Source organism: Heterocephalus glaber, unplaced genomic scaffold, assembly GCF_053883595.1.
Source record: "Heterocephalus glaber isolate CG9 unplaced genomic scaffold, H.glaber_assembly_v1.0 deba00001497, whole genome shotgun sequence".
NCBI classification, from domain to species: Eukaryota; Metazoa; Chordata; class Mammalia; order Rodentia; family Bathyergidae; genus Heterocephalus; species Heterocephalus glaber.
In genome coordinates this window covers 286,977-314,287 of record NW_028258320.1, presented here as the reverse complement: position 1 = coordinate 314,287, position 27,311 = coordinate 286,977, and the positions used below count along the sequence as shown (strand labels likewise).

Genomic DNA, 27,311 nt, shown 5'->3' with positions numbered 1-27,311 from the left:
GCAGGCAGCAGAACCACTGAGCTAAATCCCCAGCCCCTATTTAAATATAACATTTGTAGAGTGCGTGTGTTTCAGAGTACTAACACAGCATGCGCAAAATGCAAATAACAAACTTCCTGAAGCATTAAGCTAATTAATACAACTGTACACAGGTTTTCACACACATGTCTAATTTATTCCTTAAAATAAATTATTTAAAATGGAGTGGTGAACCAGAGTAAGCATATCTCTAAGGCTTTTAATAAACTTACCCAGAGAGTGGGTGGACTTTGTATGCCAGTGGTGTGTGAATGGGCCTTGTATCTCATTTTATTTCTGGTAGCTACCTTGCCCCCCCTCAAAGAGTGCCTTGTTTTAATTTAATTTGCATATTAGATTGCTAGTGAGGCAAAAAAATTGTTTTATGGGTTTTACTGACCATTTACATTTTATTTGCCTAAATTATCCAGGCTTTCTTTTGGAGTTCCTTATTTGATGACTTAGGACTATTATTTATTAAAGGTAATAAGTTTTAGTCATTATTGTTTCCTATATTTTTCCAGGTGTTAAGTTGCCTTTTTTTAAAATCTCGGTACCAGGGATTGAACTCAGGACCTTGCGTTTTCAAGGTAGGTGTGGTGCCACTGAGCTAAATCCCCAGCCCTGCCTTTCATTTTTATTTGTGGTACTTTTAGCATTTTCATAGTGCTTTAAAAAAAAAAAGTGCTTTCCCACCTAACCCTGAACTACATAAACTGTTCTGGTTAATTTGTTTTAATTTTGCAGTCTTGAGACATGCAGAGTGTTGGCCAGAACAGAACCTATTGAGATTGTCCTTAGTCTTTACCAGACTGACAAATTAAGGTGGTGTCTCTAAACTCTGTATGAACCTAGGACTCCCAGGGTCTGAGGAAACCTTTAGTGCTGTTGAAAGAAAGCTTGTAGCTGCCTCAGAAGAACCAGGAAATCAGGTGTCCACAAGGAAACCACCTAGCTGCTCCAGAGCATATGGGGAAAGTGCTAAATTGACGGCTTACTGATAACAGAACGTGAACTTTTATTTACTTTTTTAAAAAATAGGCCCTCATGGGCTGGGGATTTAGCTCAGTGGTTTTGCCGCCTGTTGCATATGAGCAAGGACCGGAGTTCGATCCCCGGTACCAAAATAAAAATAGGCCCTTGTGATAGAGAAGTTGTATACTCAGTGCCTTGATAGTTGGCAAGAGCACTGGCAACTGCTCTTTCACAATCTTCAAGATTTTTTTTTTTTTGGTTCTGGGGATCGAACTCGGGACTTTGCACTTGCAAGGCAGGCGCCACAGCCACTGAGCTAAATCCCCGACCAAGATATTAATAGAGAAAGATAGCTATAAACCTTGAAGTCTATTGAAAAGGAAGTTTATTTTTTTGTCACTAAAGTTTTTAAAAGATGGAATCAACTCCATGCATGATAGGCACTTATCTTTATGTCCTTGCAGGAATATTAACCTGTATATCCCAATTTAAAATCTAGGAGCTGGGGACTTAGCTCAGTGGTTCCACCACCTGCCTCACAAGCGCAAGGTCCCAAGTTTGATCCCTGGTACCAAAAACTGAAATTAGGAATTTTGAGATTATGTTAAATGTTCAGAAATTTTAGCCAAGGAATTAAGTTTACCTTAGTGTCTAAGTCTGTTTATAGACTCCCCCATCCCCTTACCCCTGTACCAGGGATCGAACTGGGGACCTTAAACTTGTGGAGCAGGCGTGCTGCCACTGAGCTATGTCCCTGGCCCACCCTTTTGTGTGAGAAGAGTTTCTAATACTGCATGTAGATGTCCAGTTTGATTTGTGTAGCCTGCCATGTTGGCTTTTAATGATATTCTCCTTTGTCCTTAATTCAGATCTAGTTTTTGCCCCTTTTAATACAGAACAGCCTTATGCTCTAAATGGCAGAACTGGACTATTTACAGAAGCACTGTTCTTCATAGTTGCACCAGTAAGACAATGTGCCCTGCTTGCTTCGGATTGACTAGATACAGTGGTTGATGTTGGAAATACAGTGGGTCCCACTAGCAGTGGAGGTGAGCGTGAAGAATTGAAGCTCTTCCACTTTTATAACCAGTTTACCACAGAACAGACATGGCTCCATCAGCCTGTAGGCCTCCTAGATAACCTTTGGGCCAATAAGCCATTCTGATAAATGCTCATTTCAGCAGAAATTGGCTGAATAACTGAAAAACAGCCATTAAAAGGGCCCTAGTGATTCCCACCTCCAGGCTTTCATGTCCTTGTGTAATTTGCATACCTGGGTATGGGCTGTGCATTTTGACTGTCCTAACAAAGTAAGCTCAAAATGGGATAGCATTTCTAAAACCAAGGGGCTGTGGCTTTTTGTTCCCTCCCTCCTTCCTTATTTTTGTTTTTGTTTTGAGACAGGGTATTGCTCCTATGGTTCAACCTGGCCTTGAACTCACAGCAATCCTGCCACCTCAGGCTTCCAAATTTCAGGCCTGTGCCACACACCTGGCACCTGGCTGTTTCTCTTTTGGAACCTTTGTTTTAAGGAAGCTAGCTGCCACGTGAGTGGCCTCAGAGGGGCAGCCAGCCAACAAGGGACCGAGGGTCTAAGTCCCAACAACCCAAGAAATAAGCATGCAAACAACCAGGGAGTTTGGGATTGGACCCAGCATAATAACAGCCTTATGAAAAGCCACGAAGCTAAGATACTTAGCTAAGCCTTGCCGGAATTCCTCACCCACAGAAATTGTGGGGTAAGTGTGTTAAGCCACTGAGTTCTGTAACAATTTGTCAGAGAGCACTAGGTAACGAACCTGGGGCTGTAATACAATGCAAGTATTTAGGATTTCCTCTCTGTTCCCACTTGAGCTGCAAATGACTAGTCTTTTTGAACCAACCTGCCTTCTCCTGGCCCCAGCCCCAGGCAGCCAGGTAAGCCAGGGTGAGGAAAGAAACAGCTTGGTAAGAAGATGCCAATTTCATTGACTTTTTCTATATGCTTTCAAAGGTAATGAGATTCGAGGTGCCTTAATTTTTTTTTAAATTCATTTACAGGTAAACCCACTTGAAAAGAGAGCTGATAGGATACCTGAACCAAAATCACTGTTATTAATGGGGTTGAATTTAGTTTCCTTGAAGATAAAGCAAAAGGTGATAGGCTTCCTTCCCAGCACTGGCCACTGGTTAAACTGCTCTGGCCTCAGTGGAATTCGCTGTTCTGGTGGAGTAAGGAGTGGGTGGTCCCAGATGCACCACAACCCGGCCCTTCTGTGGACCACCATAGTTACCATAGTTACCATGTCAGGGAGGAGCAGTTTGAGGGTGGAGAGACTTAGAAACTTCTTGCATGGCTGGAAAGGTCAGGAAGCTACAGAATTTGTCGAATTCTGTTGTTTCTCAAGCTTGCATAAAAGAAATGCTTGTGAATTAAATTTTCAGCAAAAGAAAAATTTGGGGGCCGGGGATTTAGCTCAGTGGTTTCGCCACCTGCTGCGCAAGCGCAAGGACCCGAGTTCTATCCCCGGTACCAAAAAAAAAAAGAAAAATTTGGTCTTGTAAACCAAGACCAGCTGCTAGGGACCAAGTGACAGTCGGATTCCACGATAATAGTTCTCATCGCCAACTGTTTCACTGGGACAGCATGGGGTGTTTGTTCCTAGCCCACGTGAACTGAGCAAGGGACAACACGGTCAGCTGTTAAGATGCATTAAATGTATGACAGCCAAGGATGAGAAAATGCCCCACATCACTGGATGAAGCAGCAAGATTCATTAGTTCCAAGTGGCTTGGGAAATGGACAAAGGCTGGATCCACTCTTCAGGCCCATTCACTGCAGGTGGTCAACAACATCATTTGCGCACACCCTGAGGCAGGGCACTTACTGCAGTGAGGTGTGACCTACACTGAGGCTGGCAGGTAGTGTGCCATATCCAAAGTTTGTGTCAAGAAATGACATCTAGGCCAGGTGTGGTGGCAAGCGCCTGTAATCCCAGCACTAGGGAGGCTGAGGCAGGAAGATTGCCACAAGTTCAAGGCCAGCCTGAACTATGTAGTGAGACCCTGTCTCAAAAAAAATTTACTGTATTCTTATAACAAATGACTGGGATATAAGTAACAGATTTCTGAATCTGGTAACAGTTCTGGTTAGGTTAGTTAGGATGGACACTAGGATGAACCATGGTTTTTGTTGTTCCTTGGGATGGGTGTCTCAAATTAGTCTCAAGAGGTTTGTTTGGGTTTTGTTTTGTTTTGTTTTTTTGGGTACCAGGGATCGAACTCTTCCTTGTGTTTACGCAGCAGGCGGCAAAACCACTGAGCTAAATCCCCTGCCCTCAGGTTTTTGTTGTTACCGGAAACTGTTTATGGTGCTAGGATGGAATCCAGGGCCTCACCCATACTTGGCAAGAACTGTACCACTGAGCTATATACCCCAGGCCCCTGGAATTTTTAGAGCCTGTGTTTACCTAATCTTTAATAGACTACCTGATGGATGTTAAAGGATTCAAATTCTGGTGATCTCTCCTTACCCCTCTCTGAACAGCAGTAAGAAAAAAGGGAGAAGCAAAGGACCCCCTAACCCTCAGCCTGGAATGATCCAGCGCACTTCCAGCCGCCTCTTCAGTAGCCCTGTTTGAGTGGTTGGTGTCTCCAGTCAAGTGAGTGTCTCCATTAGCAAAGCTGTCCGAGGGCCCAGAGGCCCCCATAGGTGACATGGGGTGGCCCTGTGAGAGTGCAGTTCTCCCATGCTCAGTGGGCGCCCCCATGCTGCTCAGTCTGAATCGCTGCAGTTCTGCACCTGAAGTTTTCTCTGCAAGCAGCAAGAGGCCTTGTCTCAGGAGGCTTGTGCTCTGATCCTGTGGTGAAAGGCTTTGAGTCTGTGGTAGCCAGGGATAAGAAAGTTGGAAGGAAAGAATTTTTTTTTTTTCTGGTACTGGAGATCGAACTCGGGACCTTGCACTTGCGAGGCAGGCCCTGGAACCACTGAGCTAAATCCCTGGCCCAGGAAAGAACTTTTTATTTCTGAAGAATTAGATTCCTTTATTTTCCATTGTCTGGGAAATAGATGATCTGTGAGGTAAGAAAAACAAGATTGGCAGCGTTATGAAACTTGACATTTTTTAAAGCCTATTTAAAACAAAAACGTTTGCTCACATTTTAACTTCAGTCCTGCTCATTTGTGCATCAGGATGTACTCGAGGCCCCTCTCTGGTCTTTTCTACAGGGGTGGGCAGCATAGACACACAGTTACACTTTGATTCAATGATTGCACTTGGCAATTTAGCAGCAGCAGCAAAACGTTATTATCCACAATAATAACCCCAAATGTCTAATAACCAAGGTCTGATTTAGAAAACTGGTATAGCAGTGCTGCAGAATTTGTGGCTTTAAAAAACTCGTAATAATGAACATAACAAAAACATGAAGAAAGAAATGTTTCAGATCCTCTAATACAGTACTTTGCTTCTCAAAGTATGTTCCCCATCCCAGGAAGCTGGTTAGAAAGGCAGTGTCTGCAGCCCCCTTGAACAGCTGAGTTGGAATCCACATTTAACAGGCCCCACGGGGGACTACACACTGCAGTTTGAGAATCATGTTCCAATGGAGTGGGGGTGCTATTTATAATTACCCTAAGCAGTGTATCTGCTTGGTCAAGATCGGTACTCTGCAAAATAAAAATAGTTGAAATGGAGATAATGCCTCCTCCCTACACAAAGCTTTACCTGGCCTGCGCTAGGCCCTCGGCTGTTAGGTGACACTGATAGCTGGGCCTGCCTGCCTTTCTTTCTATTCCTTAATGTTAAGTCACATTTTGGAAACTAAAAGACAACAAATACGCTCTGCTTCCTTTTGAATCATATTAAAACAAGTTAACTCATTGTTTTTCTTTTTGCCTTAGCTATCAAGCTAAAGGTTTTTTTCTGTACCAGGGATTGAACTCAGGACCTTGCACTTGGGAATATCAAGCTAAATTTACTACTCAATATAGTAATTCTATTAGCCTAGATTCTCCCCCCCCGCTTGGTATGGGGGATCAAACTCTGGACCTTGTGCTTGTGAGGCAGGTGCAGCACCGCTGAGCTAAATCCCCAGCTCACCTTAGCTTTTTTTTTTTGGTACCGGGGATTGAACTCAGGTCCTTGTGCTTGCGAGGCAGGCAATGGAACCACTGAGCTAAATCCCCGGGCCTCAGCCTAGCTTTTTAATACTTTTGTTCTGCCTCTGATTTTTATTTTCTATTTTACTAGATTTTCTAGTATATTTCTTACAAAGCACTTAAATTCTTTCTGAAAATAAGAGCCTATATGACATACTAATTTCAAAAAATAATGTATTCTCATTTGCCAGGCTCCACCAAAAATGAGCTTAGGAAGCTAACCCAGTGCCTATTTTCAATTATTCCTTCTGTCCTTTCTGTCCTTGTTCTTTTTCCACATCTCAAAACACACCTAGGCTGGGCATGGTGATGCACACCTGTAATCACAGCACTCAGGAAGCTGAGGCGGGAGGTTCACCCTGAGGCCAGCCTGGACTATCTAGACCCTGGCTCAAAAAACCCTGCACACACCTTAAAAGCTTTCTGCCTGCCCCCAGGGGAGGTCTCTGATGCCAGATAACTCCTGGCGGGATCGGCTATTGGTCCTCTCGCCTGGCCACACGACGCCCGCCTCCACCAAAGCCCTACGAGTCATTCTGCCTGAGGAGCCACAAAGGAAGCGGCCCCAGCCCTTCCAATGGCATGCAGACCACCCTGCAATAGAAATATCACCGGGCCAGGAATGTAGCTCAGTGGCGCTGTGCCGGCCTGGCAAGCACAAGGTCCTGAGTTGGATCCCAGTACCAGAAAGAAAAAGAAATACTCACCGACCCTCCAGCTGCTTCAGACTTCCTCTGTAATGAAAGAACAGCGTGTGTTTACAGCCAAGCTTTGTTTTTAGAGAAGTTCCCACACACTACTCCGTCTCTGAAATAGCTCAGGTTCCTCTAACTCTAAAGAAAGTGTGCACATTTTGCTCATGCCATTTATCAGCTCATAATTCTGTATTGCATGATTGTCTCCCTTACCAGACTGCAAGCTCCAACTTGGACTTCTTCACTCACCTCTGTACCCCCAGTGCCCATACAGGTGTGGGCAAGAGGGGCACAGGATTTGCTATTGATTGGATAGATGGGTGATAAAAAAGGAAAAACTGGAAAGAAAACTAATTTATTAATCAGCTATTAGTGTACGCTTTGTTAGTGCTTTGCTATCAAATCCTCAGCACAATCTTTTATTTTTATTAACAAAATTCACTAAAGCATACAACTCAATGGTGTTTAGTATATTCACTAGATTGGGCAACCATTTTCACTTTCTGAGTCATTTCCATCACCCAAGGAAGGAATACTGTGTCCATCAGTAACACTCAATCCGCCCCCTGCCCAGCTGTAGAAACCCACTAATCTGCCTCTGTGGATTGGCCTGTTGCGAGTACTTTGTATAAATGGAATCATACATATCCCAATGGAAGCCAGTCTTTTGTGCCTAGCTTCTTTAACATAATGTTTTCAAGGTTCATCCACATCATAGCAATTAGCAGTACTTCATTCTGTTTTATGGCTAGTTAGTATTTCATTGTATGGATAAACACATTTGTGTGTCTTTTTATTGCTGAGTTGTAGGAGTTCTTAATATATTCTGGGTAATAGACCTAAGATTATGACTTGCAAATATTTTCTCCCAACCTGTGTGTTCTTTTCATTTTCTTATTGGTGTCTTTGAATCACAAATTTAATTTGATGAAGCGCAATTTATTCTTTTCTTTGGTTGCTTGTGCATAGGTATTATACCTAAGAAACCACGGCCTACACCAAGTTGATGAAGATTTATACCTATATTTTTCTCTAAGATTTTTATGGTTTTATATCTTACATTTAGGTCTTTGGTCCATTTTGAGTTAATTTTCTGTACATGGTGTGAGGTATGGGTCCAACTTCATTCTTTCGTGTGTAGCTATCCAGCACCGCTTATTGGAAAGATTATTATTATTTTCCCCATTCAACAGTCTAGGCACCCTTGTCGAAAATTAGTGTAAATGTTTGGGTTTATTTCTGGTGTGTCAGTTCTATTCCACTGAACAAATGCCTATCTTTATGCCAGTACCACACCATCTTGATGACTGTAACTGTGTAATAAGTTTTAAAATTGGAGGGGGCTGGGGATTTAGCTCAGTGGTTTCGCCACCTGCTGCACAAGCTCAAGGACCCGAGTTCGATCCCCGGTACCAAAACAAACAAAAAAGAATATAGTAAGTTTTAAAATTGGAATGTGTGAGTCTTCCAGTTTTGTTGTTTTTCAGCATTATTTGGACTTCTGAGTTCTTTGCATTTCCATATGCATTTTAGGGTTAGGTTGCCAATTTCTTTTTTTTCTTTCTTTCTTTCTTTTCTTTTCTTTTCAGTACCGGAAATCGAACTCAAGACCTTGCGCTTGTGAGCCAGGTGCAGTGCCACTGAGCTAAATCCCCAGGCCCTGGTTGCCAATTTCTGCAAAAAGCCAGATGAGGTTCAGGTAGGGGTTGCAAAGAATCTGCAGACCAGTTCAGGAAGTATTGCCATCTTAACAAGATTAAGTCTTCCCATCAACGAACATGGATGTCCCTCCATTTATTTAGACATTTCATTTTTTTTCAGCAATGTTAGTAATTTTTATGTTCCAGGCTTGCACTTCTTTCATTAGATTTATCCCTAAGTATTTTATGTTATTATGCATTAAACAGTTTCATTTTCAGATTGTTCATTGCTAGTGTGTACAAACAATAGATTTTTGTGTATTAGTCTTGTATACTGCAACTTTGCTAAGATTGTGTCTCAGCTGTAATCGTTTTCTAGTGGATTACTTAGGATCTTTCATATATAAGATCATGTCTCTCCAAATAGGCTTGTTGTTGCTGTTACTTTACATTTTCCTTTCTAAATGGGTTTTTTTAAGTTTCTTGCCTAACTGTCCTAGCTGTAATTTCCAGTACAATGTTCAATAGAAATGACAAAAGTAGATACCCTCATCTTGTTCCTGGTGTAATCTTTAGAATTCATTTTTTAGGTTCTTTTGTTTTATTTTTTCTGTGTTTTGTCTTTTACAAGTGAAGAAGAACCCTCCCCCATTGAAATTAAGCCCAAATGAGGAAATTGAGGCTCAGCAATCACATAGCCTCTGCAGGATCACAAAGCTAAGCTTATGCGGGCCGGGGGTTTAGCTCAGTGGTTCTGCCGCCTGCCTCGAAAGCGCAAGGATCTGAGTTCAATCCCCGGCACCAAAAAAAAAAAAAGAAACAAAGCTAAGCTTACACCCATTCTGTCTCCAAGCCTGTATGCATCACCTCTGCCCCCTAAACCCCCAAAGAGTGGATCAGCAACTCCATCCTTGCACTAGCCTTCGTGTCTGCCTTCATTCTTTCATTCCACACAAGGGAAGTGACAGAGCAGGGTCCGCGTTCTTTGTACTGGAAAAATGTGGAGGTAAAGTGACTGAGAAGAACTAGGACCACTTTGTGCTTTGACAGAAGAAATAGAGACCTTTAGTCAGGCACTGGATGTATTCAGAAAGGTTACATAGCTGTTTCCTCAAAGGTTATAAACAAGAATAAGGCAAGGATTCTTTTGTGTATTGTATGATAGTGAAGGAACTAAAATATGCAGAGACGAAAAATCTGAAACCACTGAGGACAAGATGGATGGGATCTGAGGGGAGGGTCGAAGGAGAGGAACATGAACTGACAGTCTGATTAGGAAGGGAAGTGTCAAATCACAAAACCATCTCTAACAAAGCAGAGGATTCATGTGAATGAAAATGTCTCCAACTGAAAGAATCTCTTCTGAGGAAGAAAGAAAGACTGCAGATGAAGACCCTCCTGGATATGTGTCCAGGCAGACTCCAGGGAGACCATGCCTGGAGCTGAGCACTAGGCAGGATGTATACAGTGGCGCCCTGCGTCCTCCCGGAGAAGCCCCCTCATCGGAGGAAGAGCTGGCTGTGCAGGTGCCAAGCCCCGACTCCAGCACTGCTCTCGGGGTTGCTGTGAGGAGTAAATAAAGATGGCACCTGTGGACAAATGCCCTGTCGCTCCTGCACGTGGAAAGAGGCTCAGTAAACCCCAGCTCTGCTTGCCTTCCCCACTGCATCCTCAAGGGGAGGCAGGAGGCAGCTAGGGAAAAGGCTGGAGAAAGAAGAGGGGCCAGCCCACTGTGCAGCCCACTTTCTGGCTCGATCTGAGGCAGAAGGTAACCAAGAAAGCAGCTGGGGGAAAGGGAAGGCCAGCTTGGAGTCTGCTCTCTGGCACTAGATCCACCTTCTGAGTGAAACATTAGCGCAGGACCAGGGGCCCAGGTCTGAACATAATTAGGAAAGTTACCAGGTGACTTAGCTTATGCCCAATAAGTACCTGGGCATGTGTGCCCAGAAGTCTGCCATGCTTGCCGACCCCAACCCTAATTATTTCTTGACTTCATAGATTGGACACAACCCCACCAGGCTATGGATACCATGACAGTTCCCTAACAGCTCAAAAACTCCACTGTGGGGCTGAGTCAGGCCTCGTTGGTAGGAGTCACACCTGAGTCCCAAGCCTCAAGGAAGTGTCCTTGGCCTTAGGGTGCAGGGCGTTTGGTGCTGCCACTAGTCCAGGTCCCAGGGCTGCCAGAGAGGGAGAGCCCTGAGGAGCACCAGGGCCCTAGCGGCAGCCACCTGCTGGGGGGAGGCATGTCAGGGTCCTAGGGGTGTGAGACAGGCCTATCCTGGGCCAAGAAGGTGACTGGTGACTGGAGAGAGGTCAGCCCCTCAGGACGGACGGGGAGCCCGGTGAGGCGGGAGCACAGCGCCCCCTACGGAGGAGGAGCTGGAGGGAGCGGTTGGCAGGGACTCCTGAGGGCCATCAGCTACGGCAGACCTTTAACTGGTCACAAAGCACCAGGGCTGCATCTGATTAGTCTTGGTGTCCCCGGCCCAGGAATCAAGACTTAGGTGCCTAACTGGGATGCCCGAGCAGGGGACCCCATGTGGCAGGAGGTACATTACCTTTTCCATCTGCCTTGTAGTCATCAGGGAGGAGCTTGTCCTGCCGGTAGCCCAGCACGAAAGCCACGAAGGAGAGGATGAGGGCGTCGCCAATGCTGAGCATGGCCAGCATGAAGGCCCAGCGGATGGAGCAGTGGCCCAGCGTGTACTTGCCCGTCTGCTCCCCACACATGCGCCGCACCTCGCTGGAGTCCCAGCCATCTGGGTAGACCAGGCAGCCAATCATTAGACCTGCGGCTGAGGGGATGAGGGGAGCAGAGGGTGTCAGGCTGGTGGGCTGGCGCGCTGCCTCCCACCTTGAGCTGCTCTTGTTACCTCCTGGTCCTTGGGTGACCTTGAGCGGCACAGGAGGTGGCTCCTAGCATCCTTCTTGCAGCACACATGTCAAAACCTGAGGCTCCAGAAGCTACAGTAGGAACCTCTGGGGCCCACAGTTGGGGTGGAGCCGAGCACCTCAGCCAGCGTGGCATCTGCCACTCACCAGGTGGTCCTGCCAGGCCCCCAGCCAGTGAGGCACCGCCTACCCCAAAATCTGACCTCAGCCCGGAGAGCACCGGGCCACAGCTTTAATTGGTGGTGTTTTTCCTCTCTGCAGTCCCCGGCATACTGGCGGGTGCTCTGCCTCATGTTCTTCAGTTCAGGGAGCACAGGAAGGCTGCCTAGCCCCATCCTGACTGCTTTCTCCGTGGGCCTCCCTCCTCCCCACCCACGTCAGCCGGTGGTGTTGCCCATGCGCCCCTGAACCTGGGTGCCTCTGATGAGCCTCAGGAACCCTGTTTCTATAGCACTCTTCCAGGGCTTCCTTTCCACAGGAGACACGGGAAACACCAGGCCACACCACCTGGATTTCAAGCCCAGCTCCTTGCTGACTAGCTGTGCAACTTGGAGTGAGCTACTTAGACTTTCTTTGCCTGAGTTTCCTTGTCTATAAAATAAAGACAATGCCGCCTACCTGTTAGGGCTGCCGTGATTTCAAATGAGTTGAGACTCGCAAAGCACCTAGGCCTGTAGGTCCATAACGGGCATGGGGAGAGTGCCAGCCACCCTGCGCCTCACTGCTTACACGGGAAATTCCATTCTCACTGCCTGCCCCACTTCTCCAACTTCGGCTTCACTGAGGTAAAGCACAGACAGATGACCATCCAGCGATATGACCCCATGCACAACTGCCATGCAGCAAGGCGCCTCCTCTCGTTGCACCCCTCTCCCACCTGGCCCTCTTTCCACAGCCTCGGAGACTCTCCAGTGCCCTGGCTGTGCCCAGAGAAGCACCTCAGGGGACCCAGATCTGCACTGTCTGAACCTAGCTCCTTCCTACAAGCAGGGTCAGTAGATCAAACAAAATACGAAGATCAGGGTCCCATCTCCCCAGCTAAATGACTTCCTTTGATTTTTTTAAAATACAAAATATTTATTACACAAAAAAGTAATAACTGACAAACTACCAATATGGTGAACTTAGAAAAAGTACTAAGTTATTTTGTAACTCTTTAAAAAAGACATTTTTGTTTTGGTACCGGGGATCAAACTCGAACTCGGGTGCTCTCGCTTGTGCAGCAGGTGGTGAAACCACTGAGCTAAATCCCCAGCCCAAAAAAGACATTTTTATTACTCAAGCTAACTTACTTCCAAGGTACAAAAGTTACAAAATTTTTATTTAAAAAATGCTTCTCAGGCCGGGGATTTAGCTCAGTGGATTCGCCACCTGCTGCGCAAGTGCAAGGACCTGAGTTTGATCCCCAGTACCAATAAGAAAGAAAGAAAGAAAGAAAGAAAGAAAGAAAGAAAGAAAGAAAGAAAGAAAGCAAGCAAGCAAGCAAGCTTCTCTATGACTGCCTCGATTTATTTTGCTATGCCATGACAAAAACAAAGTATCTTTGAAATGCTTTGGGTATTTAAATGGATGTTTATAACAAATTTATATAAATAACTTTTATATCAGTAACAGGCCAACATATACCCTCCCTAAATACCTTTTAGTAGAAACAGGAACCATTAATGATACAGAATAAAACTTACAGTACCTCTCAATTTACATACAGCACAATAAGCAGTCTGACTAGGGTAGTGATATTTAAAGAATATGGTTAGTCACACTCTCCTGGTATTGCTGAATATGCTAGCACTCTCATCAAGTGAATAGTATTTCCATTGTCTCATAGTTTCCTCTACATTCCTTGTCTCCAGGTTGGAATAGCCCTGTGTGGGATATGTAGAAGTGGCCCAGAGCCTGTTGGTCCCATGCTTTTGGTTCGTTCTTCTCAACCTTTGGTAGATTTGTAAAGCCTAGAGGGATCTCTACTAACATTATTTTCAACCTTTTCCTTTAATTTTGGCAATCTTCTTTGTTTTTCTGCCTTTACCTCTTTTTTTGCTTGTCTATCTAGAATTTTCAATTCAAGTTTATATAAATCTCCTTCTTGAAACCTGGAAATTTCATCACCAATAGTTTTCCTTTTTCTGCCTTTTCTGCCTTTTATCTCTCTTTCAAGCCTCAGAAATTCTTCTTGTCCTTTCCTCTGCTGGGTGTAACTTTCTAATAGTAATTTTAGTTTAATCTGGTGTTGGCGTTCTTCCTGCTGCTTTTTCTCTTTCACTTCCTCTTCTTTTAACTTAGAAGCGTATTTCATTGACAGTTCTATACTTTTCTGTTTTTTCCAAGCTTCAACTGCCAACTTCTGTTTCTTTCTTCCTCTTTTTGCCTTTGATTACCTTCTGGTTTATTATGAAAAAGCACAGGAATATTGTCTACCTTCTCTTTTAACTTGAAAATTTCTTGCTTCTTTTCCTGCTTTTTAGTTTTCCAATTCTGAACGGACTTCTTTTTTTCTTTCTTCTAGAGTCAGACATTTCTGATAACATTTCTCATGCTGTTGAACTTCATCCTGTGTTCTTCCTGGGAGGTGTTCTAGAACTTCTTTCATCAATGCAGGCCTCCCTTTACGTTTATTTCTTACTTTTATAAAGTTCTGGTGGTCATAATTATCCCAGCCCCTCATCGCCCTCCTGTTTGCTGCAGGAATTCTTCAAAATCTACCACTGCTGCTAGAAGAGTATTTGGTGTCATTTTGTCTACAGAAACTTTACTTGAGATTGCTCTGAAAGCTTTCTCTGTTTCTGAATTACTGAAAGCCCATGTGTCAATTTTTCTTGATATGGCACTCAACTCATTATTTGTTGTTTTTTCTTCTTTAATAAGATCATTGTATATCAGTCTTTGTTCTTCTTTAAAAGTGTTGATTGCATTTTCAATTTCTTCCATCATTTCTCTGAGCTTTTCAACAAAATCAAGGGTAGGCGTCACATCTTTTAACTGATGCTGAAGTTTCTTTACATCGTTATGTATTTTGGCTAATTGTTGCTGGATTTTTGCTCTTTCCATTTTCCTGCTGTTAATCAGTTTATTTTCCAATTCTTCCAGCATACTGTGCTCAATTCTGAAGTCATTTTTTTGGTTGTAGAAATGACTGTGTTTATCTTTCTCTATAATAACAACTCTGTTGCGGCGCCAACACTGGTCCCTGCAGCCGCGCCCGCCCCAGTGGTTGACCCGGCGACCGGCAACGGCGGTGGCCGCCACAGACAAGACCGTCGTCAGGGCGGCCATGTTTCCCCACCAAGTTGCTCCGGGGGCAGAGACAGGTAGGTCTGGGGATTCGGGCTCGAGCAACTCCCTGGGGTGTCCGCAAACCAGTCTATGAGGTGCGGCCCGCAGGAGTCTCCTTTGCTTTTTATAGAAGCTCATTTATGTAGTCCTCTCATAGACCACAAGTTAGTTCATGCACCAGCTTGACCCCGGCCACAGTTCTGTGAAGCAGGCCAGATACTAATGTCCTCGTCTTACCAAGGCGCCATGCCTGCCAGTCATCCAGCCAAGCAGAGCCAAGACCTGAATTTCTCTTCTTTCCTGACTTCAATGTTCATTCGCTCCACCCCAGCCCATGATATCTCTCCAAAAGGGCTGAATTTTTTTTTTTTTTTTTTTTTTTTGGTACGGGGTTCAAACTCGGGACCTTGTGCTTGGGAGGCAGGCAGCAGAACCACTGAGCTAAATCCCAGCCCAAGGGCTGAATGTATTTAGTGGCAACATTGCACACTTTGTGGGAAATTAAGGGACAGGACCCTTAGTGTGAGAGAGGAACCCACCTCTCCCACAGCAGTCTGGTGAGACCTGTGTGGCTGGGCCCTTCCCTCCAGGGGCTGGCCTGGCCCTTGGCCTAAGGGGCACCCACAAATGCTGAGTGCCTGGGTGGATGTGGGAAGGAGCTGTCCCAGACACCTCATGCTCCCACCTCTCCTCTGGTGGCCCCCTCCCCTTTCCATGGCATCTCCTACGGTGCTCTGGGAAAGAGCCCAGGACCTCTGTCTTGGAAACAGATGGTTGTTACCGTGGGTGACACAGCCCCCCTCTCTGAGTAGAGGCCAGCCTGGTGTTCTCATCTGCAAAACAGACTAATACCTGACTCACAGCAGGGGTGGGAGTGGGGAAACACCAATCATGGAATCTGGTACCTGCTAAGTGGCCAATTAATGTTGATCATTGCTATTGTTGTTGGCAATGGAGTCAAATGGAAGCCACCTGGGAGGATGTGATGTCATCAGAGCTCCTCACAGACATTCTAGCTGCAAGCTGGGACTGCACTTGCTGGCTCTCCTCCCTTGGCAGGGCTGCATGAATTCCTTTGGCCAATAAGAGGTGAGCGGGAACATGGTGTGCATGTCCAGGCCAGAGCCTTTAACTGCCAGTGGGAGATCTTCAAGGCTGTCTTCCCCTCCACAATAATGCCAGCCAGTGCCAACAAGCTCTGCCAGCCTGGGTTCAGTGGGGAGAAGAGAACCCCCAACTGGTCCCTACTGGGCATGCACTATAGGCAGAAATAAATGTTTGTGTCAACCCACTGAAGTCAGAGTTGTTTGATCCTGTGTTGTCACTTCTCATCCTGATTGATGTTTTCCATGTTTTTCACATTTACTATACAGAGTATTTTTCAGGCATTACATCATCCCATCCTCACAAGAGCCCCATGGAAGGGGGAACTGTCATGACAGTCTACAGATCAGGTACAATGGATTGAATATTTGTGTCCCCCAAAATGCATATGATGAAATCCTAACCCCAGTGTGGTGGTATTGGAAGTCGAGTTTTGGGAAAGGAACTAGGTCATGTGGGTGGAGCCCTTGTGAATGGGATCAGAGCCCTTGTAAAAGGGACCCCAGAGAGACTTCTTGCCCCTCTTCTTGTCCGTTGAGAACGCAGCAGGAAACCAGCAGTGCGTAATGAGAAAAAGGCTGTCACCAAGACTGAACTGCTGGCCTGATCTCAGACTTCCAGCCTCCAAAGCTGTGGGAAATGAATTTCTGTTGTTTAAACCCCATTCCCCGGGCCCAGACCACTTGCTAGAGCAGCCTGAACAGACTAAGACTGGGCTTGCCAAGACCCAGAGAAGACAAGCAACTCGCCTGGCTGTTTCCAGGAGCTGGCCCCACACTCAGCCCACATCTGGCATGCAGAAGCACAGCTAACTTACCCAGCTACCGCCCCACACCACCCCAGTGGCCAGTCCTCTGCTCCTCCTTTGTGGGCAAGGGGGTTTAGGGCTCCTCAGATCAACACATCTCCCAGCTGCCGACCGAGGGCCATGGCCCTCCTCCTCCCTGTCTCGGCTCACAGCAGACGGGAACATGACACCACTGTCACCCTCCCTGACATCAAAGTTGCATGGGCTGCCACCTGGCCCCTCTGCTCAGTGTCTCCATCTCTGTGACCCAGATAGGGACTGACTAAATGGCCAGGTGAGGCCCCGCTGGCACTACATGCTTAGCCAGCGGCACCTGTTGCAGGATATTGGGGAGGGGACAGCACAGAATGAGAGGGGCGCCATGTGCCCACTATCCCATAGCCCGGTATGGAGGGCCTGCAACAGGCACATCAGTGCCCATGCTCCTCCTCCTCCTCCACACAGAAAGGCTGAGTCTGCCTTCCCCTTCTTCCTTGCTATGGTGACCTCCACCTCCTCCCTACTGCCCACCAAGACTTGCCTCACTCCTGCCCCAGCCTCTCCCTTAGCATTAGAGATGACAGAGGACAGGGAGATGGTCAGGGGACTGGCCAGTGTCCTGGGTGCAAGAGTGGGAGCTAAGAGTGTGTCCCTCACTAACTGTGCTCACAGACAAGTGACCCACTAGCAACTGTCTCCGTCTAACCAAGGGACACTCACCTGTAGGGTGATGAGTATCCTCCAGACGGTATATGTGAAACTATTTTGTAAATCATTTACTTGTGTAAATATGGGCCTCAACGAAAATGTTTCTAGAATACACCTAGTTTCTCGACATGCACTGCCTTAGTTCTCCTAGTCCTCACCTGCCAGCTGATGGCTATAGTCTTGGCCAAATCTGACTCTCCCCCTCAGCCTGATTCTTCATCTGGGTTGGGGAGGGGGCACAGCTCTCTGGAGCCCCCTCCAGCTCTGCAGTCTTAAGTCTGTGTGTTTGGTGTTTTGGGACTCAGTTCCCTGTTCATTCCCCCGAAGAAAGCACCACTTCTCATTCTAACCAAGACATCTCTGGTCCCAGGCACTGTTCCCGGACATCTACCCCACATGGACTGCTTGAGTGCAAGGGACCAAAGGCTGCAGATGAAGTCTTATGCGTCTCTCCCTTGGCTCTAGCTGACAGCAGGACCAGCTGGCCGGAGGACCAAGAGCCCTGTGTGGGCCAGGAACAGGAGAAAGGGCCGGGAGGCCCGGTCTCAGGACGCCACCAGGGCCGCTGACCACGCACAGCGTTTCAGAACCCTGGGCAGCGCCCGGCCCCGCAAAATACCGCTCCCCCACACCTGGGGAACAAAGACCTCGGCTTCCCAAAGAAAGAGGACAATTGGGACGCGAGTTTCTAAGGGAGAGGCCACACCCAGTATGACAGTTCTACTCCAAAATTTAGGGCCGACCTGAGACCCGTCTGCGAGAGCAGTTTGAGGCAGGAGGGCAGGAGGGAGTCGCAGGGACGGGGCGGAAGAGCAATGCCCAGAAGTGGGCAGGAGGTGGTCTAGAGAGCAGGTGACTGGAATTGGCCTCACTTCCGGCCCCGCTGGGTCCCACGCCCGCAGTGCTGACGGCGGAACTTCCTTCCGTCCCTCCCAGAGCTGCACCAACCTCTGTTGTGGTGGCCTGAGAGGGTCGGGACACCCGGTGTCTTCTGTCAGGAGCGGTGGCCCCTGGACAAGTCACTTCCCTCTGGGCTCAGGACCCCAAAGCACGAGGGGATCAGCACGAGCGCGGCCCCTGGAGTCCTTCCTACCCCGGCGATCTCCCGGCCTCCCGCCACCGGTGACTCACCTGCCGCCAGCTGCATCCACGCGCAGATCTTGTACACAGTGGCCGAGTTGCACACGAAGAACAGGCTGAAGCAGACGATGGAGCCGATGATGAGGAACATGGCCAAGGCCACGAAGAACATGGCGGTCTTGAAGGCTCTGGAGGGGACAGAGGAGAAGTCGAGCGGGCCGCCTTTGCAGACGAGCTCGGAGGACAGCACGTTGCCCACGCAGTAGGAGAAGAGCCCGAAGTAGCCGGCCTGCGGGGTGTTCACGCTGTCGCCGATCCAGTAGGGCTGGATGAAGAGGGCCATGACCAGCACGGAGAAGCAGATGGTGAGCGTGCCCCACATCACGCCCACGGCGCGCGCGTTCCGCACGTAGCTGGTGTGGTAGATCCTGGCCGCCTCCTGCGCCGGCAGCAGCTTCGCCATGGCGAGGCCGGCGGGTCGGGCCGGGCTGCAGGCCTGCGGCTCCGCGGACGAGCCCCGCCGGGCCTGGGGAGGCTGAGTCAGGACACAAGGTGAGGTCTCTCCGGGGCAGGAGAAGTCGCCGAGCAGGACAAGGCCAGCCTCGGCTTCTTGGGGGCAACCTGCCAGGCGCCCGCACCCGCTCCTGCGCGGCCCGTCCGGCCTCGGCCTCCTGCCCGCACCTCAGGCCGAGCTGCCGGCGCCGCCCTGCCCGGAGCCCCGCCCCACCCCGCCCAGAGCCCCGCCCCACCCCCGCCCACAGCGCCGCTTCAGCACCGCGGCCAGCGCCCCGCGCCCGCCGGCCACGCAGCCAGGGTCAGCCGGGGTCAGCCAGGGTCAGCCAGGGTCAGCCAGCGGGGCGCCAGGGGCACCGCGGCCCTGCCTCGCCCTCCGGAGCTGGGCGGGTGGGACTGCGGCCTCACGCCCAGGAAAAGCGCCGACCATCTCGCCCCACCCATCCTCGGCTGCCCAAGCGCCCTCTAAACCTCCAACCTTCGCCCCCAGAGGTCCGCAAAACCCTCCCCGCGGCGTTTCCCGTCAGCGACTGCTAAGAGCGCAATATGTGCGAAGTCCCTGTTGGAGGGCGTCTTTACAGCAAGGTCCCAGAGACGATGACGATGGTAGAAAGACAGGCCCCAGTCCTCAAAAACAGCTGGACATTTCCACATAGGAGGCGTGCAGTGTGCATTTACCCAGTACGTGATGACCGATAGCCTTGTGATAATGAAGCGACCACAAAGCAGAGCAAAGAACATTCTTCGGAAGACTTCTCAGACCTTAACACGTGCTCTTAGCTCATTCTAATGCCTTTCTCCCCTTGTTTAAATATTTTTGTTGCATCTATTTTCCTTTGGAAAAATATAAATTTCTTCTGATTTCACTATCCATCCACTAACCACATGGCTAGTATAGAGAACTAAGAAATTTCAAGGAAAGTGTACATAAAAGAATAAAAATCCTTCCTAACCCCAACATAGGGAGCTAAGAAAAGATAAGATGATGATCTTAAAACACAGAATTTGGCCTTAGACAGACCTAGACTGGAGCCAGTCACTTACTAGTGAAAATAGGGGTGATGGAGGCTTAGATAACATCTGTAAAATGTTCAGTCCAAGGCGTCCCATACAAAAGAGTTCAGAAACGCTGATGACCAGCTGGGCGTGGTGGCACATGCCTGTATTCCCAGGCCTCTGGGAGGCTGAGGCAGTAGTATCTCAAGTTGGAACCTAGCTTGGTCAAGTTAGCAATTTAATGAGACCCTGTCTCAAAAACAAAGCAAAACAGGGCCAGGGATTTAGCTCAGTGGTTTCGCCGCCTGCTGCGCAAACACAAGGACCTGAGTTCAATCCCCGGTCCAAAAAAAAGCAAAACAAAAAGAAATAACAACAACAAAACAAAGCAAAACAAAACAAAATAAAATGGATGGGAATGTAGCTCAGTATGAAGGCCCTAGATCTGATCTCCACTACCATCCCCTTCCCCAGAAAAATTGCTGCTGATAGTTATTATATTTATTTCTGTTAATTTTGGCACATTTGCCTCCTTCTGCAATACCACCTTACCCAGTTACATATACAATTTTATGTAATTTTTTCCATTTAGTATTATACCATTAATATTTTTTCATATTACTTTTCCCCAAAAAGCATTACGTTAATACTTGTGTAGTGAGCCCGCGTGTGTACAAGCCATAACCATTTCCACTTCAGTGTGTTTAGGCAGTTTCTACTTTTTCACTATCCAGACAGCTCTGCCTTGAACATGTTCATACTGTTTCCTCTATGAGTTCTCTTTCTCTTGCATCCCTTCTTTGGTTTTGTGGTCATCTTTAGCGTCAGAACGGCAGTTCATGGAAGGCATCCCTGATGTCTCCATCAGACCGAGAGTTTCCCAGACCGAGAGTTTCCCAGACCGGTGGCCATGTCATCCCCCTTAGGCACCGGCCACACTCTTAGGAGCTGGCAGACACCCTTCCCTGACCGCCCAGCGCAGCCTCCCGGACCAGAGTGCAGCCTCACCTCCTTCCTGAGGTTCAGCTGAGACAGCCAGTCACACAGGGTACACAGATCCTCGGGACAGGGCTGAGTGGGTGACCCAGGCCAGGCCGTCAGATCTCCTGGGGGATCTGAATTCCTGATGGGTTGGCAAGAGGGGGGAAACCATGGTTGCTTAGTTGGCCCTTGGCCCTTGGCCACATCCCAAGAAGCAATCCGTGAGCTTTTACTACCAGGCTCAGAGTCATCCGGATTCCTGTGTCACTAAGACAGGTCATCCTGTTCCTTCAGCTCTGTGGCCACCCAGGGTCCGTCTACTTCCTTTTGCATGGATTCCCTGCCTGCTCTCTGCCCTAACTCTGGTTGTCGCATATCTGACCCCTGATGAGCACCTTTGCAGAATTGAGACATCTTTGTCTATGGCTTGGGGCAAGAGGAAGTGTTCTAGGGATACAGGGGAGTTTCAGGGACCCTGGAGGTAGGAATGCAGTTGTGCAGACTCTGTGTGTGTGCGTGTGTGTGTGTGTGTGTGTTTGTGCGCATGTGTGAAGTTCCTACCTGACTTATGGATCCGCCCTTCCTCCCCTCTGCGAGCTGCTCTCTCAGCACGCAAAATCTTTCTTCCTAGGGTCCCCTACTTTCCCCCTGTAGACCAGGTTGGAGGCAGCCACTGGACACAAGTCGACATCCCAGGAGAGGCCCTGGGCCCCTGAGCCTGCCTTCCCCAGGCTCCTTTGCCAGCACAGCCGCCAGGGCTCCTCCGGGGCAGGGGGACATGGCGGAGCGAGTGGGAGGTGTGAGGCCACCCCAGTGCCACCACCTCAACAGTAAGACATGGCCAGGAAGAATTTTGCTCTTTTCTCCTGAGATACGTGCTGACATGTATGCAGGAAGGTCTTGAATCTTCAGCAAGCACATTTTCTTTCTTTCTTTTTTTTTTTGGTACTGGGGATCGAACTTGGCTCCTTGTGCTTAAGGTGCAGGCTGTGGAACCACTGAGCTAAATCCCCGGCCCAAGCGCATTTTCAATACCCAGGTGGACATTTGGAACAATCCCAACAAGATGAGTTTTGCCCCCCTAACTTTCATATAAATGGAACCATGGTCTCCATTCTTTTTGTGGCCGTTTTCACTCAGTGTTATGCCAGCAAGATTGGCCCAGGTGATTCCGTGAACTTAGATTTTTTGAGGGGAAAATCCCAAAGCAAACTCTCTTTAGATTGGGAAAGAAGAGGGTTATTTATTTATGTACTCGTTTGTTTGCTTGTTTTTTGCTTGTGGTTCTGGAGATTGAACCGAGGGTCCTTGAACTGAGCTACATCCCCAGCCCTTCGGTTATTTTTTATTTTGAGAGAGGGCCTCACTAAGTCGCTTAGCTGACCTGGCTGGACTCAAACTTGCAAGCCTCCTGCCTCAGCCTCCTAGAATGCCAGGGTTACAGGCCCGTGCCATCTTGCTGGGGGTGTGAAAGAGGTGGTTAAACCTTTCGAGGTTTTGGTAGGAAAAGCCCTAATTCTTGCTTACAGTTTGGAAGCACACAGAGCCGTCAAGGGCCTCTGTCACACTCTGCATTTGTGATGGGCAGCACTCTAGTCTTTGTTCACGGGGAAGTTGCCTGTGGCCGTCTAGGGACAGGACTAGTGCGTGCTCAGAGCCCCACTCACTATCAAAATCGATCCCCTGGGGCCAGGCATGGTGGCGCACCCCTGTAATCCCAGAACTCTGGAGGCTGAGGTAGGAGGATCGCAGCAAGTTCAAAGCCAGCTTGGACTACACAGTGAGACCCTGTCTTAAAAAAATAGGTCTCCCGGGCTCCTACCCAGCCTGCTGGCTTGAGTTGGGAGAAGCACCTGATGACCTCCATGTGGCTTGTGCCCCAGGGGCAAGGGGGATGGGGACAGCAGGGAGAGAGAGAAGGGAGGGACCAGGATGAGCTCAGTTGAAACTGGCTTTGAGGGCGGAGACAGAGCAAGGACAAGTAAATGACAGAGAGCTGAGGGACAAGAATCAAGAAGCCAGACAGAGCTAAGACAGTTACGGCACAATATCAGAAAACCAGTAGGCAAAGGTCGCCCTGTCCTCCCAGGACCCTCAGGCACGGGCAAATCCACAAGAACGTGACCCTGGCCTGGGTCCTCCCTCAGCTGCACTGAACTACCCCCACCCCACACTCACCCCCGGCCTTCAGGCGCTGTGACACTTCCTCTAACATCTTACATGGGCAAAACTCCCCTCCTGACCGTGGTTCCCAGCTAAAGAGCCACCCACAATCCCAGAACGCGAGGAGGCTCAGCGCCTCTTCCCCCGGCCTGATCTCACCGAGTAGTGGGCCTGCTCTGCTTTCCTTTCGCTTATGCTTGTTACTGCTCTAAGTCTCATTCTGGCTACTCTCTCTGAGTAGCCAGCTGGATTCTGCATTTGAGTCACCAAGAAGAGCTGGGAAACAGTTCCCCCACACCCCATGGACAACAGCTGCAAACACGGAGTCCCTGCAGGCAAGGGCGGTGTTTCTGTACCTCTGCAACCACCCGGCCCACCCCCTCTGATTGTCAGGGTGCGGGAAGCGGTTGCTACATGCCAGACCCTTCTCCAGGTCGTCCTTTGTCTTATGTGATCCCAGCCTTATGAAGTAGGAGCCATTAGGTCCTGTAGGTAGATAAGGAACCGAGGCTCAAGGAATCCACAGAGTTTAAACAAGTTCTCCAAGGCCACAGAACTAGAAAGTGCTGAGCGTTGAAGCCAGGTCAGCGCAGATCAAAGCTATGCCCCAGGCAGCCCAGCCTGGGTGGCAGTGGTGGGTACAGGGGCTCAACCTGCAGGGAAAGGCCTGTGTTTGCACATCTGGGCATCTTGGGCACCTGTGCCCTTCCCAGCCTCCAGCCCTGGTCTGTCTGAGCCTCCCTGTCATCTGCCAGGCCTGGGGACAGGCGGCCTTGGGGCTGGGGTGGGGGCGGGGCAAGCAGAGCTGTAGTCACGACTGAGTCTGCACTGCCACAGTGTCGGATGCCGAGTGGGCTGGGAAGGAGGGGCCTCCTGGGGGCCCGCTCGCTCCCGGGGACTGACACCTGGGGTGAGGGCAGAGCGGGTGCCCCAGAGAACACACGTGAGTCCTGGAGGGGCTGCAGAGCTGACGACACCTGCCTGGAATCCCCAAGGGGCCCGAAGGAAGGCAGGGCTTGGGGACCTCACGGCTTCCTCACCTGCACCCCGCTCTGCCCTCATCTGGGCTGAGTGGGGCCAGAGGCAGAGCCTGGACCAGGGGATGTGCCTCGGACACGCTGCGGCCTGCTCTGGCCCTCACCAGCCCTGCCCTACTCGGAGCCAGGGCACCAGGGCCGCTAGGGCCCTCGGTCCCCTTCCAAGGGCCACCCGGTGTCCAGGCATACACATATGGTCGGTCACATACCTGTAGAGATGCGTGTATCATTAGGTGAATATACATACCACATGTGTGTTAAGTCTACCCACACAGGTCTTGAAGCCATCCCTGGTTGACAGATAAGAAGACTGAGCCAAAACAGGTAATTTGTCCAACAAATAACTTGTATAGCTGGGCATTCAAAGTCCACACTTGTTTTTCCGTGCCAGGGATGGAGCCCAGGGCCTCACGCATGGTGGGCAGACGCTGTTACTGAGCTGCCTCCACCCCGGGAGCCCACACGCTTAACCACAATGCACCAGCCACAGGCACACGGCGCACATGTGCTCCGCTCCCACATGCCCGCCCCGCACCTTATCAGTGCCCCCAGTCTGGCCGCAGCTGCGTCTCTGCTCACCGGAGGCCCCTGGCTTGCAGAGTGGGGTCACGTGTGGACGGGACCCCTTTTAAGGCCCCACCACCCCGGGACTATGTGTTCCGCCACCTGATCTGCCAGCCCACCCATGCCAGCTGAACCTCTCGTCATGGAGAAGGTCCTTGTCCTTCTGCTCATCGCCCTTGCTGTGGCCCACGCTGCTCCTGGACCCCGAGGACTCATTATCAACCTGGTAAGGGGCTCTGGGGGAGGAGCTGTCCCGTCCCCAGCTTGGATCCTGACCTCTGCTGTCCCCCGCCGGGACTGCCCAAGGCATCTCTTCCCTTGCTGCTTGGCCTCATCTTTTGCTTCTTCCTAGGTCACCCCAAGAGAGGCTGCCGGTCACCTCCTGACCTCTGGCGTGGGCATGTTCAGAGTAGTGTGGCGCCCTGAGCCCCGGGTCCTGGTGCCAGCTGTCCCATGACTGCGGGGTGACCCTGGCCAGGCCTGGGCATTCCCATCTGGATTATGAATAGGTGGCCCCAAAAGGGCTGCCAGACTGCTTTGTTCCCACAGTCCTTTGAGGGGCCTCAGGAGGTTGAGGACCATCTCCCTGCAGGGTGGGCACCCTTCTCAGCAGCCTTTCCCACAGAACCCCAGGGCACCCTGGGCCCCGCCTGGATCCCAGAGCCCACACTGCCACAAGGCCACAGTGAGACCACCTCCCCGCCTGACCCCGGTCAAAACAGACCAGGCCCTGCACAGCGGCCACAGGCCAGAGGCTGCACTCCTGGCTGGAACGGCGCAGGGGGCCAGTGTGCCCCTGCGGTTCTATGGAAAGGATGTGGGGTGGCGGGAGTCTTACAGGGAGAGGGTCCTCAACTTCTACAAAGGACTCTTCAAAGAATTGGAGGTGGGCATGGGCTGTGAGCCTGCAGTCCCAGCACTCTGGGGGCTGAGGCAGGAGAATCACAGGTTCGAGCCCAGACTGGGCAGCTCAGTGGCTTAGTGAGACCTTGTCTCAAAAGAAAAAATTTAAAAGGGCAGGGGGGTGGGTGGGGGGTGGGGCTCAGTTTGGAGACTCCATTTTGGGGGTCATCTATCCATATTCCAGATGGGAACCCTAAGGCCTAGGGAGGCCGTGCCTGCCAGGGTCACCCGGGAGTTGGTAGGACACCAGTTCTAGATCCCGGGAGTTGGGACTGAGCCCAGGGCTGCTTGTCTCCCAGTGCGCGGCTCACTGCTCATGGGGTGGAGTGCAGAGGGCCCGGAAGCTGGGGTGGAACCCTGCCCACAACCCCAGCAAGGGGGCAGGGGCTCTGAGTGAGGAGGGGCTGGAGGAGGGCCTAGGCTCACTGCTGTCCCCGCAGGAGGACGGTGAGCTGTGCCTGAACAGCGCCCAGTGTAAGAGCAAGTGCTGCCAGCATGACAGCTTGCTCAGCCTGGCCCGCTGCACCCACAAAGCCAGCGAGAACAGCAGGTGCTCCCCCAAGGTGGGTGCCAGGTGGCGGGCAGCACTCGGGGCCCCGGTCGGGGCGTGCTGGGGAATGGAGAGGGAGGCCAGGAGGCCTCATCGCACTGTCCCACCCCCACCTCTCTGGCCCTCACACCGGATGGTACGGAGGGGCCTCTTGCCCCCACTGCAGGGATGGGTAAGTAGAGGACCCCAGAGAGATGGGGCTCACATGAGTAAGCCAGTCAGGCAGAGGTCAGAACCCAGGCCTCCCGGTCCATCCGCAGCGCCCTCTGTCTGCTGGTTCCTGGGCGGGGCAGGGGACAAAGGAGGCCACAGCAGCCCTGCACAGCCGTGTCACCGCTGGCTCTGTCCCTGCAGACCATCTATGGCATTTACTACTTGTGTCCCTGTGAGCGGGGCCTGGCCTGTGAGGGGGACAAGTCGATCATTGGCGCCATCACCAACACCAACTACGGCACCTGCCGGGACCCGAGCTCCAAGCAGTGAGACCAGCACCCGGCCCCCCGCCCTGCTGGCTGCCACCTCCGCCAGTGCCTCTGTACCTGGCTGGGCTCTGGGCCATTAAACCACTGCAAACCTTGCCTCCCGCGTGCTCTCCTGATGGTCACCAAGCCTTGCCCGCCAGGGCAGGAGAGCGAGGGAGGGGTCTGGGCTGAGCAGCCTGCACACTGGAGACGGTGGTGAAGCAGGCCCTTGTCCATTTCTGGGAGCAATTACTCCTCCCTGGGGTGCCCTCTGTGTCCCTGAGTCCCCAGAGCAGAGCGGCAGCCACTGGGACCCTCCAGGGGAATGAGTGGACATTGTAGATAACTTAATTTTTGCTTAGATAAAAACTGTCTACCCTTGGATCCATCACGCACGAGGCACCTTGGGCAGTAGTGAGGACCCCATTGCCATGACGAGCAAGTGGAAGCTCACTGACCCCTGGGTGAGGATGCCGGAGAGGAGATTCTTACAGAGAGAGAGGGTAGTTGCTTTAATCTCTTTCCTCCTTGCTGGGACAAAATACCCGACACCCGAAACTTAAAGGAGAAAGGTTTATTTTGGCTCACATTTCAGAAGTCTCAGTCTTGCATGGTTGGCCGGCCCCAGGTGGAAGCAGCATGGTGGAAGGGTCTGGTGGGGGAGAGCTTCTCCTCCATCCTGCCCTGAGAAGGGATATAAACCCTTCCCAGTCACACCCCAGCGACCTACCTCTTTGAACTAGGCCCCATCTCCAATAAGCAGCTACAAGCCCCCATAATCAAATCACTGTCCAAGCACACGAGGCTGTTAGATCTAAATGATAACAA

The 27,311-nt window shown here is 50.2% G+C and overlaps 3 protein-coding genes and 1 pseudogene across 9 annotated transcripts in view; 2 read left to right on the top strand and 2 right to left on the bottom strand.

Moving 5' to 3' along the window:
* The window catches only part of Srpk1 (SRSF protein kinase 1), a 73,551-nt gene extending 64,539 nt beyond the window's left edge, over nt 1-9,012 (top strand). The window contains exons 16-18 of one of the 4 annotated variants that reach the window (XR_015440205.1): nt 543-608; nt 4,520-4,634; nt 8,418-9,012. Coding sequence is in view for 2 of the 4 variants with exons in the window: in XM_087184365.1 (XP_087040491.1) it covers nt 543-685 (143 nt within the window). In the remaining 2 variants the exon portion in view is untranslated. Of the gene's footprint in view, nt 1-542; nt 4,447-4,519; nt 4,635-8,417 lie in introns of those variants that run through there. The other 3 variants (XR_015440206.1, XM_087184366.1, XM_087184365.1) reach the window with 3 other exon arrangements.
* Lhfpl5 (LHFPL tetraspan subfamily member 5) lies at nt 4,179-18,778 on the bottom strand. Of its 3 annotated transcripts, XM_021259939.2 has the most exons (4): nt 18,367-18,778; nt 11,030-11,266; nt 6,841-6,867; nt 4,179-5,046 (listed from the first exon to the last, which is right to left on the bottom strand). In XM_021259939.2, exons 1-3 carry the CDS (start codon nt 18,776-18,778, stop codon nt 6,857-6,859), a joined length of 660 nt encoding a protein of 219 aa, XP_021115598.1. In that variant the 3' UTR covers nt 4,179-5,046; nt 6,841-6,856. The 3 variants fall into 3 exon arrangements, 2 of the variants coding, with proteins under 2 accessions (XP_021115598.1, XP_004846756.1); XR_015440230.1 differs by having other exon boundaries at nt 6,841-11,266; XM_004846699.3 differs by having other exon boundaries at nt 4,179-11,266.
* On the bottom strand, nt 11,263-16,010 carry LOC147825513 (coiled-coil domain-containing protein 112 pseudogene; annotated as a pseudogene). The gene has a single exon (XR_015440229.1). The product of XR_015440229.1 is annotated as a coiled-coil domain-containing protein 112 pseudogene (transcript).
* A 218-nt stretch (nt 18,779-18,996) lies between the features above and the next one.
* On the top strand, nt 18,997-26,599 carry Clps (colipase). Its single transcript, XM_004846702.3, has 3 exons — nt 18,997-24,795; nt 25,913-26,035; nt 26,377-26,599. Exons 1-3 carry the CDS (start codon nt 24,691-24,693, stop codon nt 26,503-26,505), a joined length of 357 nt encoding a protein of 118 aa, XP_004846759.1. The 5' UTR covers nt 18,997-24,690; the 3' UTR covers nt 26,506-26,599.
* Nucleotides 26,600-27,311: the final 712 nt, after the last annotated feature.

Bases quoted from the DNA above. Each gene is read 5' to 3' on its own strand.
- Clps (XM_004846702.3), top strand. From the start codon at position 24,691: ATGCCAGCTGAACCTCTCGTCATGGAGAAGGTCCTTGTCCTTCTGCTC. The intron at 24,796-25,912 runs GTAAGGGGCTCT...CTGTCCCCGCAG, and splicing joins GAGGACTCATTATCAACCTG to GAGGACGGTGAGCTGTGCCT. The intron at 26,036-26,376 runs GTGGGTGCCAGG...CTGTCCCTGCAG, and splicing joins ACAGCAGGTGCTCCCCCAAG to ACCATCTATGGCATTTACTA.
- Lhfpl5 (XM_004846699.3), bottom strand. From the start codon at position 18,778: ATGGCGAAGCTGCTGCCGGCGCAGGAGGCGGCCAGGATCTACCACACC. The intron at 11,267-18,366 runs GTGAGTCACCGG...TCATCCCCTCAG, and splicing joins GTGGATGCAGCTGGCGGCAG to CCGCAGGTCTAATGATTGGC.